Below are 13,345 nucleotides of genomic sequence, written 5' to 3'. Positions count from 1 at the left end.
GCACATCTGTTTTCTGGCCACTAGCAATTCACGATTTGAAACTTTTTCCACTGTCTGGGAGGAGCAGTGATTGGCTTCATGTTCAGTGTAATTTTTTGATGATGAAAGAAATTTTTTGTTCTTTTATAGGCGCTACAAAGGACTTCCCAGTGTTGGGTGTTGATGCTTTGTCATTCTCAGGAACTCTCACTAGTTAAGAGACTCAATCTTGCTTGACAAGCTTCTATTATCTTCAGTGTCCCCAAAATGGCATAGGTCTCGGAGGTCATTTGAGGTCACTTGGGAACAGTTAATCCACTGATGCTGTAGGTGACAGTCAGTTGGTCAGTCTAGTGTTGCAGGAATGCTTCAGACGTTGATTGAGTGGTTGGCCTACACCTATCTTACATTGCTTCCTTACCTTTAGAAATTATGGTTCTGTAAACAAGTCTGCCAAATTTTAACCAGATACAATCATTAGCTGGGCTCGATCCTTCTGTGGAAACAGTGATTTTTGTCTAGTGTAAAACACTAGATGATATTAGGAGTTTGAATTCAGACTGTGGTATAAGTGATTTTTTAAGGTAGCACTCAAACACTTTTTGCTTTACCTGGTATAAATATAAGACAATGGCTTCGGAAACTGTAAAAGTGGGGTTTACTTCTGATCTTAGTCCTGTCATTGCTGCTGCTGCTGCTGCTGCTGCTAAGTCACTTCAGTCATGTCCGACTCTGTGTGACCCCATAGACAGCCCATGAGGCTCCCCCGTCCCTAGGATTCTCCAGGCAAGAACACTGGAGTGGGTTGCCAGTTCCTTCTCCAATGCATGAAAGTGAAAAGTGAAAGTGAAGTCGCTCAGTCGTGTCTGACTCTTCGCGACCCCATGGACTGCAGCCCACCAGGGTCCTCCGTCCATGGGATTTTCCAGGCAAGAGTACTGGAGTGTGGTGCCATTGCCTTCTCCGAGTCCTGTCATTACTAGTTGTAAAATCACGGGAAATTTATTTTACTTTTCTGGGCTTTGGTTTCTTCATCTGCCAGATATGGGATAATAATGGCCCGACTGTGGGATTTGCCATGGACAAAATAAGAAAAGAAAGGACTAAAATAAGAAAAGAAAGCGCTTACTTGATGTGTAGAATACTGGAGTCCCTCAGTCAATGTCCATTTTCCTTTCTTTTCCCTAAAGAACCTTGGTCTTCTGTTTCTGTGTGCATTTGTGTGTGTGCATATTATTTTCCGTTCTTACATTCTGTTCATAGACCTTAACCCCCAGGTTTAAATGAGAAATAACTCTATTTACCTAACTATGGAGTAACAGTTTTGAGATAATGTTTTGGGATCTTTCTAACCTAAAACCCTTTAACTCTGGAAGATTGATATGGGTGGTTATTTAAATGAAGTTAGTTTTTCCTGCATGTTTTTATCTTAACAATTTCATGTGGCAATCCCTTCATTGTTAGGCGAACTATGGAACTTCTCACGCAAAACTGGAATCTCTCAAAGAAACTCAGAATTCCTGCAATAAGTCGTCTTCAAAAGATGCACAATGTTGACATCGTTCTTGAAATTCTTAAATCACGAGGAATTCAGTTGAATGATGAGCATGGTAAAAACCAAGTAACGATAAAAGTTTTCTTCTCACTGAAAATCAAGTTGTACGTTCTTTGTGCTAACAGACTCTTTTCCATTTGCAGGAAATGCAATCCTGTCTAAGGATATTGTGGACAGACACAGAGAGAAAACCCTGGCGTTGCTTTGGAAGATCGCATTGGCTTTTCAGGTATTGTACATTTGGTGCATTTTGTACTTTTTGTCAGTTTTCAATATTGACTTATAAAAGTCTTTTGTGTCAAAGACTAGCAGTAGCAGGCGTTACTAGCTAGACTTATTCTGTCCCAGGAACTGTGCTAATGGGTTTATGTACACTCCAATCTAATCCTCACAAGGCCCTCAGTAGGTCGCTATTGTCATTTCTTTATAGGGGAGGAGACTAGAGCTTGGGTTCCTCACTGATCAGATGCAGAGACGAGATCAGATCCCTGACTGAGGTGAACACAGATCCCGTGCACTCAAGCACTTACACTTCCATGACTTCCTCGTAGAATGTGTTTGCCCTAAAAAGATATTGATCGTAGCAGACTTGAACTTTTGTGGGTCAAAAATAATGTATGAAAAATATGGTATTTATCCTCTTTTTGTATTCTAGGTGGATATTTCCCTTAATTTGGATCAATTAAAGGAAGAAATTGACTTTTTAAAGAAGACACAGAGTATGAAGAAAACAATGTCTGCACTGTTATGCCATCCTGATGCTGTTATCAGTAAAAAAAGAGATGAAAGGCATAGCGGTCCCTTTGAACAATACAGTGAAAGCGTAAAGCTACTGATGGATTGGGTAAATGCTGTCTGTGGCTTCTATAATAAAAAAGTAAGTTCTGTGTTTTTGTTTTAGCCTAATTTCTTTAAGCAAATTTTGCTTAAAATCAAATGAACAGTGCATGAAATATTTCCTTTAATTTCTTTAATGTCATATAAGGTAGTAGAATTTTATTACTATATAGATTATTTATAAAGATATTTTTATATGATGTATTTTATATATGTATATATTAATATATAATAATTAACATATAAACACATAACAATTATATAACTATAATGATACATCTTATTGTACAGATTTATTATATGATAATACAGATGCTAATATAATTTATATTATAAACAATAAAATGTGTTAATACCAATTAAAAATTATAATAATAATGATGATGATAAATTTCTTTTTTTCTTTTTTTTCTTATTGGAGTATAATGGCTTTATAGTGTGTTCATTTCTGCCATACAGCAAAGCGAGTCAGTTACATGTATACCTGTATCCCCTCTTAGTTAATATGTACAAGCAAACTTTTCCTCTAATGAGTAAGGGTGCCATCACATACCTAGTTTCATCAAATCTGTCACCAATTGTGTAATGAACAATTATTTTATGTCTTACCAGGGAAAAAAATGCCCTAGTTGGTAGTCTTAAAAGGAAATGCTTGCATAGAACTGGGGTGCCAAAGGATCATACCCTTATTACAAAGTGAAGTCACTCAGTTGAGTCTTTGCAACCCCGTGGACTATAGCCCGCCAGGCTCTTCTTTCTATGAGATTTTCCGGGAAAGAACACAGGAGTGGGTTGCCATTTCCTTCTCCGGGGATCTTCCTGACCCAGGGATCAAACCCAGGTCTCCCACACTGTAGATAGACTCTTTACTGTCTGAGCCACCAGGGAAACTCTTATTACAAAGGTGAAAGCAAACAAACCCACCAGGCACAAAGGGACATTAGAGGACTTTGCCCCACTGGGCAGAGAGGGAGGAAATAGTCTGAGTCGTGTCTTTTATAATCATTTGTTAGATTGATCCTCCATTGCTATATGAAATGTATGTTTAAGTATAAATAATGAAAATAAATGGTCCTGATGCATATGAATAACGTATCCTGTAAGGAATGTAAAACAGAAAAACTGTCAGATATATGATCGTCTGTGTTTTAAGTAAGTACTGAGAGTCCCAAAGACCCTGGTACTGCAGTCTTGCATCCCATGCCTTTCTCTTGACTCCAGTCCCTTGGCTTTCCTAGGTCCGTAGACACAGAGCTCCAGTCACTGCCTGTCTTCACACGGCATTCTCCCTATGTGTCTTGTCTCTATGTCTCTCTCCTTTTCTCATAAGGGCACCAGTCATATCAGATTAATACCTCATCTTACTCCAGCGTGGTCCCATCTTAGCTGGTTAAATCTGCAGTGACCCTATGTCCAAACAAGATCACATCCTGAGAGTCTGGGAAGGACATGAATTTTCTGATGAACACTCTCCAACCCAGCACAATCATATAATATTTTAGAGGTGAGAATTTGGCCATGAATGTGGTAGTGTACAGTGTAACTTCCCAGGTGGCTCAGTGGTAAAGCATCTGCCTGCCAGTGCAGGAGAAGCGGATTTGATCCCTGGGTCAAGAAGATCCCCAGGAGAAGGCAATGGCAAACCCCCGCCAGTATTCTTGCCTGGGAGATTCCATGGACAGAGGAACCTGACAGGCTATAGTCCACGTGTTCACAAAGAGTCAGATACAGCGGAACATACACGTGGTTTCACACGAGGTGCTACTACAAATTAGCATGCCGGTCCTACCTATTAAAAGGAAATATGGACTGTAAAGCCGTCAGTATCTGTATTTTTACCTAAATACAGTCCATTCTTTCTCTGACGTTTCTCATCAGGTGGAGAACTTCACAGTGTCTTTCTCGGACGGCCGGGCGTTGTGTTACCTGATCCACCACTACCATCCTTGCTATGTTCCTTTTGACGCCATATGTCAGCGGACCACGCAGACCGTGGAGTGCACACACACTGGTTCCGTGGTGCTGAATTCATCATCTGAATCTGACGGAAGTTTTCTGGATTTGTCTCCTAAATCACCTGATCAGGGTTCGTCCCTTTCAGTTAATTTACTTCTCCAGTGTTTTCACTGTCTGATTTCTGGTCCTCGCAGTATAATCTGATCTCTCTGTTTTACTTGCATTACAGAAAATACTTCAGAACTATACAAAGAACTCCTGGAAAATGAAAAGAAAAATTTTCAGTTGGTTAGGTCTGCAGCTAGAGACCTTGGTGGAATACCTGCCATGATCCATCACTCAGATATGTCAAACACAATCCCTGATGAGAAGGTAAAGTAAAAGTTCCTTAACAGTAATAACTCTGAGTAATCAGAGTCTCAGATGATGGGAAGTTTCATGCTCTCTGTCTCATAGAAACTTCTGTCTTCATCTTTTCTGTTCTCTCTTAGGTGGTGATTACCTATTTGTCATTTCTTTGTGCGAGGCTTTTGGATCTTCGTAAAGAAACGAGAGCCGCTCGACTTATACAAACAACTTGGAGACAATATAAGCTAAGAAAAGATCTAAAACACCATCAGGTACTCCTCAAAAATGAAGTGTGTGTGTGCTCAGCCACTCAGTCATGTCCAGCTCTTTGAGACTCCAATGGACTATAGCCCACCAGGCTCCTTTGTCCATGGGATTTCCCAAGCAGGAATACTGGAGTGGGTTGCTATTCCCTTCTCCAGGGGATCTTCCCCACCCGGGTTCCAACTCTCGTATCTCCTGCATTCGCAGGTGGATTCTTTACCATTGAGCCACCTGGGAAGCCCAGTCAGTAATGAAATACTGCAATGTTAATTGTTCATAAAATGTCAGCTGAATGATTCTTGATATCGTTTTTACATTTTACTGACATAGGAAATTACCGAGGTAATTGTCGTGATTGTGTGTGTTTCAAGTAGGGGGTCAATATTTCTCCCTAATGTCCAATGTTTCCTTCATTGGGTATTTTTTCCAGGCTTTGTCCTCCCTTTCACTGTACTCCAGGGAACATGGAATAACTTATGCACATTGTGAATTTGTGAAAAGTAAACTGGGGTTGTCTGACTCATCTCTTCCCTCCTTCCTCTTGAACTCTGATGTGCCTCTGGGAAGCAGGAGCTTTCCTTTCCTTTTTCGCACTGTGCTCTGGGAGGCTTGCCCCCAACCAGTGCCTCTCTGGCCTGGGTGTCCCCTTTCAGACTCTGCAGTTCGATTAGCCAAGCTCATTCTGTCTGCCATGAAACTGTCTTCCAGGCTATCGTTTGTTAGTTTAAAAATGGCATTTTGGTTTCCATCGCTTAACTTCTCAGAACATTTAGGACCCGAGCACAGGGAGAAGGGTTGTCCCTCTGTGTCCGTGATAGCACGAATTTTGCATTAACATAAAATAAGTGTTTTCTTGAGTTTGGAAAAAATGTCATTTTTCACAGTGTTAGAAATGGTCTTCTTGGTCAAACTGAATAAACTATTTTAATCCTCTACTCTTTTCACTAATAATGCTGTATTTATTTGGAGAAAGTAAAAGAAGTATTCATGTTTAATAAACCTTAGCAGGTATTTCAGAAATATATTTCACCCAGGATTGCTCCTTAGTTCTGAATTACAATGTATTTATGATAAAGTTCTTAGTACCTGTAAAGTAGCTAAATTTTGGCAATTCATACCATTTATTCTCTTGCGCCATTTCAGACCTGGGTTGTTGTCATTGTTCAGTTGCTTAGTCCTGTCTGACTCTTTGCGACCCCATGAACTGCAGCACGCCAGGCCTCCCTGTCCGTCAGGATCTCCCGGAGCTTGCTCAAACTCATGTCCATTGAGTCGGTGATGCCATCCAACCATCTCATCCTCTGTCGTCCCCTTTTCCTCCTGCCCTCAATCTTTCCCAGCTTCAGGGTCTTTTCCAATGAGTAGGTTCTTCGCATCAGGTGGCCAGACTTAGAAGAGCAATTTGATCCCTTCCCTAGCTGTGTTCTCATGCTGCATGGCTTCCGGTTGTAGTAAATACCAGTCAGCACCTACAGCTCATCTCTGTGCCGAGCATCATCTCACCCTCGCATGGCGCACTGTCGCACACAGCAACACAAAGGGCCATCAGACAGCCTGGACGTTGTTCCTCTCCACCAGAGGAATAATTTATATTCCCGTGTCTAATTCAAGTGAAGTGAAGTAATAAGGCTAGCCTTACAGAGTAGCAAAGTGATTAGGAGCATGAACTCTGAAGCCAGACTGCCTACATCAGATCCTGGCTGGCTGAGCCCTGGGGGACCAGCTGTCTACTTGACCTTCCTGCCTGGGTTTCCTCATGGCCATGGGGGTAGGGCCGCTTCCTCTGTTCTCACAGTCGTTGTGAGGTTGGATGGCTCATTCTCGCAGTGTTTAGAAGGGTGCCTGATACCTGGCATTTAACCTGTTATTATTCACTGAAATTCACTGTTAGAAGTAGAGATGTGCAGGGACCTCCCGAGGCCGCCAGCTCCTCTTTGGATACTGACACCGCAGGCAGTTCTGACACCATTTGTCACAGCCCTGAGCTCTGTCCTCTTGAGCCTCTATACTTAAAGCCACAGTGTATTCTGGTGGTAAAAGAGGATGTTTTGCCTCTTTTTTTCTTTTTTTGTTATTCCTTTCTTCAAATTGCAGCAAAACAATACTTCTAGGACTTCCCTGGTGGTCCAGCAGTTAAAACTCCTAGCTTCCAATATAGGAGATGTGGCTTCAATCCCTGGTTGGGGAACTAAGATCCCACATGCTGTGAGGTGCGGCCAAATAAGTAAATACACATTAATAATAAATAAACACAGTGCATCCAATTAAAAGCAAAAAATAATACTTCCTTATACTGTAAAGCATTTTGTTTATTTGAGTCTCTTTTTCCTTTCTTTTTTCTCCTACTTTGTTGTTCAGTCCCCCAGTCATGTCTGACTCTTTGCAACCCCATGGACTGCAGCATGTTAGACTTCCCTGTCCTTCAGCTATGTCCCAGAGTTTGCTCAGACTCGTGTCTACCGAGTTGATGAGACCATCCACCCATCTCATCTTCTGTTTCTGTCGTCCCCTTCTCCTCCTGCCCTCCATCTCTCACAGTATCAGGGTCTTTTCCAGTGAGTCAGCTCTTCACATCAGGTAGCCAGAGTATTGGATCTTTGGCTCAGCATCAGTCCTTCTAATGAATATTCAGGATTGGTTTCCTTTAGGATTGACTGGTTTGATCTCCTTGCTGACCGAGAGACTCTGAAGAGTCTTCTCCAGCACCACAATTTGAAAGCATCAATTCTTTGGTGCTCAGCCTTCTTTATAATCCAACTCTCATATGTGAACATGACTATAGCTTTGACTATATAGCCCTTTGTGGGCAAACCCTTTCCCAAAAATCAAGCATGAATTCATTCCACCATAATCTGAGAGACTGTTGTTGTTGCTTAGTTGCTCATTTGTCTCTGACTCCTGTGACCCCATTGACTACAGCCCACCAGGCTCCTCTGCCCATGGGTTTTCCCAGGCTAGAATACTGGAGTGGGGTGGCATTTCCTCCTCAAGGGGATCTTCTCGACCCAGGGATCAACCCGCATCTCCTGTGTCTCCTGCATTGGCAGGCAGATTCCTTACCACTGAGCCACCTGGGAAGCCCAATCTGACTTCTTACAAATAATGGCTTAGGGCCTCAAGTGATTGTTTAATTCATATTTGCCTTTTTTTTTTTTTCTCTTTTAGGAGAGAGACAAAGCTGCAAGAATTATTCAATCAGCTATAATCAATTTCCTCACTAAACAACGATTTAAAAAGAAGGTCAGCGCAGCATTGGTCATTCAGAAATATTGGCGAAGAGCCTTAGCAAAGAGAAAACTGTTAATGTTGAAAAAGGAAAAGCTAGAAAGAGTTCACAGTAAATCAGCATCTATTATTCAGGTATGGTATTCTGAATTTTTAGATTTAAAAAGGTTTAACGACACTTTTAAGAGAGTACAATATGATAAAGTTTTAAATTAAATTTTAGGCGTCTATATTTTTTCTAGCACTTTAACAAATATTTGGTATCTCCCCACTACCTGTAAAACTCTTGGCTATGTTGAACATGAGGATCAAACAAATCGAAGCACCCCCTTTGCTCTGACAGGGGGAGCAGTTTAATCCTGCACCCCGTGCTGTCTTGTTCGCTTTACATTTTGTTGTTGTTGCTCAGTTGCCCAGTCCTGTCCAGCTCTTTGAGACCCCATGGACTGCAGCACACTAGGCTTCCCTGTCCTCTGCTCTCTCCTGAAGTTAGCTCAAATTCATGTCCACTGAGTTAGTGATCCAAGGATCTCATCCTCTGTCGCCCCCTTCTTCTCTTGTCATCAGTCTTTCCCAGCATATGATATCCTACAATTTATTCATTTCTTCTATTGTCGATGGATATCTGGGTTTCTGGTTTTGAGCTGTATAACTGAAGGTTTTATGAACGTGCCTTTTGGTATGAAATATATACACTCTGTTTGGCGCATACCTATGAGTACAGTTGTTTGCCTTAAGGCATATGTGTTTCAGTTTTAGTAGATACTGACAAGGAGTTTTCTAAGCTGGTTATAGGACCACCCGCTATTTAAAATACTTGGAGGCTATCTTTTTAATTTCAGCGATTCTAGTCAGTGTGTAGTGGTACCTTAGAATAGTTGTAGTTTGCATTTTGTTGATAATGAATGACATTGAACACCTCTTCATATTGAAAATCTTTTGTGAAGTGTTTTTTCAAGGATCTTTTTTTTCCATTTTTTATTTCGATTGTTTGCCTTCTTGTGGATTTGTGTGAGATCTTTATATATTCTGGTTATTGGTCCTTGTTGGATATATATGTTGTAAATATCTTCTCCCAGACTATTACTTATAAGTAATAGTATAACTTATATAACTTATATAACTTTTATATATTTCCAGTGAAAATTCTTAATTTTCTTCTGTGGTTAGTGGGCTGTGTGTGGGTGTGTTTTTCTGAACCATTTGAGGAGTACTTGTTTAACTGCTAAGACCTTGAAGATACTCTCCTACACTCTATTCTATTCTGAAAGCATTAATGTGTGGCCTTCCACATTTAGAGCTCTCTTGCAATTAATTCCTGCATATGCTTTGTGCTAGGGACCGTATTTCTTTTTGTATATATGCATAGCCGTTGTTTCGGTTACAGTTCACTGAAATGACCACCCTTGCCTCACTGTGCTACCTGTGAAGTGAAGTGAAGTCACTCAGTCGTGTCTGACTCTTTGTGACCCAATGGTCTGTAGCCTACCAGGCTCCTCAGTCTATGGGATTCTCCAGGCAAGAATACTGGAGTGGGCTGCCATTTCCTTCTCCAGGGGATCTTCCTGACCCAGGGATCGAACTCGGGTCTCCAGCATTGCAGACAGACGCTTTACCCTCTGAGCCACCAGGGAAGCCCCGTACTACCTGTCGTGCACATGAAGTCTTCTTTCCGCCGAGCAGTGCAGCATGTGGGGCCTTAGCTCCCAACAAACTGAACCCCCGTCCCGCGCAGTGGAAGCCAGCGTCCTGACGGCTGCGCTGCCAGGGAATTCCCCTAGCACGGATTCTTATGTGTGTGGTTCTGTTTCTAGAATTTTTTTTACTATTTCATTGTTCTTTTTGTCTACCATCGAACCATATACTCTAGCTTTACAAGAAATCTGAACGTCTGGTAGACAAAGACTTCTTTTGTTTTCTTTAAGAAGTTTTTAGCTATCCTAAGTCCTCTGCATTTCCTTACAGATTTTGAATCTGAAGTTTAAAAAATATCAGAATTTGAGATTTAACTGAATATGTCAGTCAGTTTAGTTAGAACTGATATCTTTAGCTACTGAACATGGTATTAATCAATACCTATTTATTCAGGCCTTCTTTAAAAGCCTCCTAAAATGATTTTATTATCTGATGCAAGAAGTCTTAAATACCTTTACTTAGATATAGTATCAATTTTTTAAAATTTAAATTTAATAAATTTTAACTTTATGCAGATCAAAATTAAAATTCTAATTTTCAAATTATTAATAACACTCAGTAAAATGTGCATGTCTTTTTTGGTGTGCAGTTACACAAATTTAAACACACACACAGGTTGTGAACAGTCCATCTCCCAGAAGAACTTTTGCGTTCCATTTCTCTGCGGTCCGTTCTTCCTCCACACCCATGCACCAAGCTCTGTTCTCTATTACTATAGTTTTGCATTTTAAAAAATATCACATAATGGAGCCTTACCACGTAATGGTAAGCCTTTGAGACTGGCCCTTTTTCTCTCTGCAAGAGGCCTCTGAGCCTCACCCAGGTGTTGCAGCTATCAGCGGTTGCATGTAGCCGTGCATGCATTCTCCTTCCTTGCTGAGTAGTGTGCCCTGGTGTGGCTGTGCCACAGTTTGATTATATATTCATCTGTTGAAGGATATTTGCATTGTTTCCATTTTTAGGTGATTTCATTCTGTTAGGGTAAATATCTAGGAATGGGATTGCTGGGTCATTTGGTAAGTATTTGTTTAGCTTTACAGATCAGTTCAGTCGCTCAGTCGTGAACAACTCTTTGTGACCCCATGGACTGCAGCACGTCAGGCCTCCTTGTCCATCACCAACTCCCGGAGTTTACTCAGACTCGTGTCCATTGAGTCGGTGATGCCATCCAACCATCTCATCCTCTGTCGTCCCCTTCTCCTCCTGCCTTCAATCTTTCCCAGCATCAGGGTCTTTTCAAATGAGTCAGCTCTTCGCATCAGGTGGCTAAAGTATTGGAGTTTCAGCTTCAGCATCAGTCCTTCCAGTGAATATTCAGGACTGATTTCCGTTAGGATGGATTGGTTGGATCTCCTTGCAGTCCAAGGGACTCTCAAGAGTCTTCTCCAACACCACAGTTCAGAAGTATCAGTTCTTTGGCTCTCAACTTTCTTTATGGTCCAACTCTCACATCCATACATGACTCCCGGAAAAACCATAGCTTAGACATCGCCAAACCGTCTAGACTGGCTTATTCCATTTTGTATGCCCACCCCCAATGTGTAAGGGTTCTAATTGCTCCATATCCTCAGCAACGCTGATCACTTGTGTTTCACCCGTTCTGATAAGTCTATAGTGGTCTCTTGGTTTTAATTTGCATTTTCTCAAAACCTATGTATATGTTTTCGAATGCTTAATTGCCTTTCAGTCATCTTCTTTGTAAAGTGTGTTGAAATCTTTTGACCATTTTTATAACTGAGTGCTAATCTTATTGAGTTTTGAGATTTCTTTCTATATACTGGATACAAGTTCTTTGTCAGTGATTTGCCTGTAAATGTTTTACAGAAAAAGTTGGTCCTTGGTCTTGGTGAATGTTCTGTGTACTGGAAAAGAACGTCTATTCTGTTGTTGTTGGATGCAGTGTTCTATAAATATAAGGTCGATAGTCCTTTTATATCCTTACTGATGTTCTGTTTACTTATTCTTGTGCCAAGAAAGTGGTGGTTAAGTCTCCAACATAACTGTGGATGTTGTCTTTCCCTCTTCAGTTTTTTCTACATGTATTTGAAGAGGTTTTGTTAGGTATGTACACATTTGGAATTGTTCTGTCCTCTAGGTGAGTTGAGTTTTTTATCATTGTTTATTGTTCCTTTTTATCCTTCATAATTTTCTTTGTTCTAAAGTCTACTTTGCATGTTCTTACTATAACCAAACTAGCTTTCACTTGATTATCATTTTCAGGGTCTATTTTTTTCCTTTATTGTACTTATTAGTCACTTAAATCATTATATACGGCTTGAAGTCTTGACAGCATTTAGTTTTTATGTTTTGAAAATTTCTTTTAATTGGTGATTTAGGCCATATATATTTCAGATATTTATCAATATGTTTGGGCTTTGGTCTGTCATTTTATCATTTATTTTCTGAATGTTAGCTTTCTTTCATTTTTCTCTTCCCCCTTTCCTGTCTTTTCAATTATTTAAATACTTTTTAGTGTTTCATTTTAGTTTATCTTTTTTCATTTTAACTATTATTTTATTCCTCTGTACAGGGATTTATTTGGGAGATATTTTGTGTTTTTTGGTTGTTTTTTTGGGGGGTGTCTTTTTTTGTTTTGTTTTTTGGTTTATTATAGGCATTTCAGTATACAAAACTTTTACTTAGAATCAATACTTTATCCCTTTAAATGGAATGTAGAAAACTTACCACTATCTAGATCCCTTTGCTCCCCTCCCTCACTTATATGTTTTAGCAGCAACTTAGCAGCAGCAGCAGCAGCAGTTTTATTTATTAAACTTGCATACAACTGAAACCACATCAGGCAATATTATAATTTTTGCTTTCGATCATAATAAAATTTTAAGGAGTACATGAGAATCATATTCTATTAGTGCAGATTTTATCATTTCTGTTGCTTTGCTTTCTTTTTTTATGGTATCGTGTTTGCAATTTATGAACCAACAATGATGCATTATAATTAACTGAAGTCCTTAGTTTCCAAGGGTTTCACTATTTATGTGGTATAGTTATGTGTTTGACAAAAATCCTGCCCTAAAAATCCTTTCTGCTTTACATATTCATCTCTTACCCTTCTTCAAAATCCTTGGCAACCACTGTTGTTTTTACTATTTTTGCTTTTTCCAGGATGTCCTATTGTTTGAATTCAGAGATATATAGCCTTTTCAGATAGATTCTCTCACTTCACAAATACACATTTAAGTTTAAATAGTCTTTTCCTGCCTCAGTAGCTTACACTGAATGACATTCCATTTTATAGATATACTACAATAGTTTATCCATTTGCCTATTGAAGGATATATTGGTTGAGACAATTTTTTCCCCAATCATTTTTTTTTTCCTTTCTCGTTCTGCATTGATACTTTGCATTGATCTTCAAGTTCATTGACTCTTCTGTCATCTACATTCCACTATTGAGCCATCCCAGTGAGGTTTTGTTGTTGTTTTGGTTATTGTGTTTTTTAGTTCTGATATTCCCATTTGGTTCTT

At 39.9% G+C, this 13,345-nt stretch overlaps 1 protein-coding gene across 1 annotated transcript in view; it reads left to right on the top strand.

The window, feature by feature from the left end:
- The window catches only part of ASPM (assembly factor for spindle microtubules), a 61,385-nt gene that overhangs the window by 26,225 nt on the left and 21,815 nt on the right, over positions 1–13,345 (top strand). Inside the window, exons 11-17 of the mRNA XM_052654073.1 lie at positions 1,444–1,589; positions 1,678–1,763; positions 2,190–2,411; positions 4,250–4,457; positions 4,557–4,699; positions 4,819–4,947; positions 8,105–8,299. Of these exons, the coding sequence (XP_052510033.1) occupies positions 1,444–1,589; positions 1,678–1,763; positions 2,190–2,411; positions 4,250–4,457; positions 4,557–4,699; positions 4,819–4,947; positions 8,105–8,299 (1,129 nt within the window). The remainder of the gene's footprint in view (positions 1–1,443; positions 1,590–1,677; positions 1,764–2,189; positions 2,412–4,249; positions 4,458–4,556; positions 4,700–4,818; positions 4,948–8,104; positions 8,300–13,345) is intronic.

The sequence above is a fragment of the Budorcas taxicolor genome, chromosome 16 (assembly GCF_023091745.1).
Source record: "Budorcas taxicolor isolate Tak-1 chromosome 16, Takin1.1, whole genome shotgun sequence".
Lineage (NCBI taxonomy): Eukaryota > Metazoa > Chordata > Mammalia > Artiodactyla > Bovidae > Budorcas > Budorcas taxicolor.
Note: the sequence above shows the minus strand (reverse complement) of the source record. Positions and strands in the feature narration are given on the sequence as shown.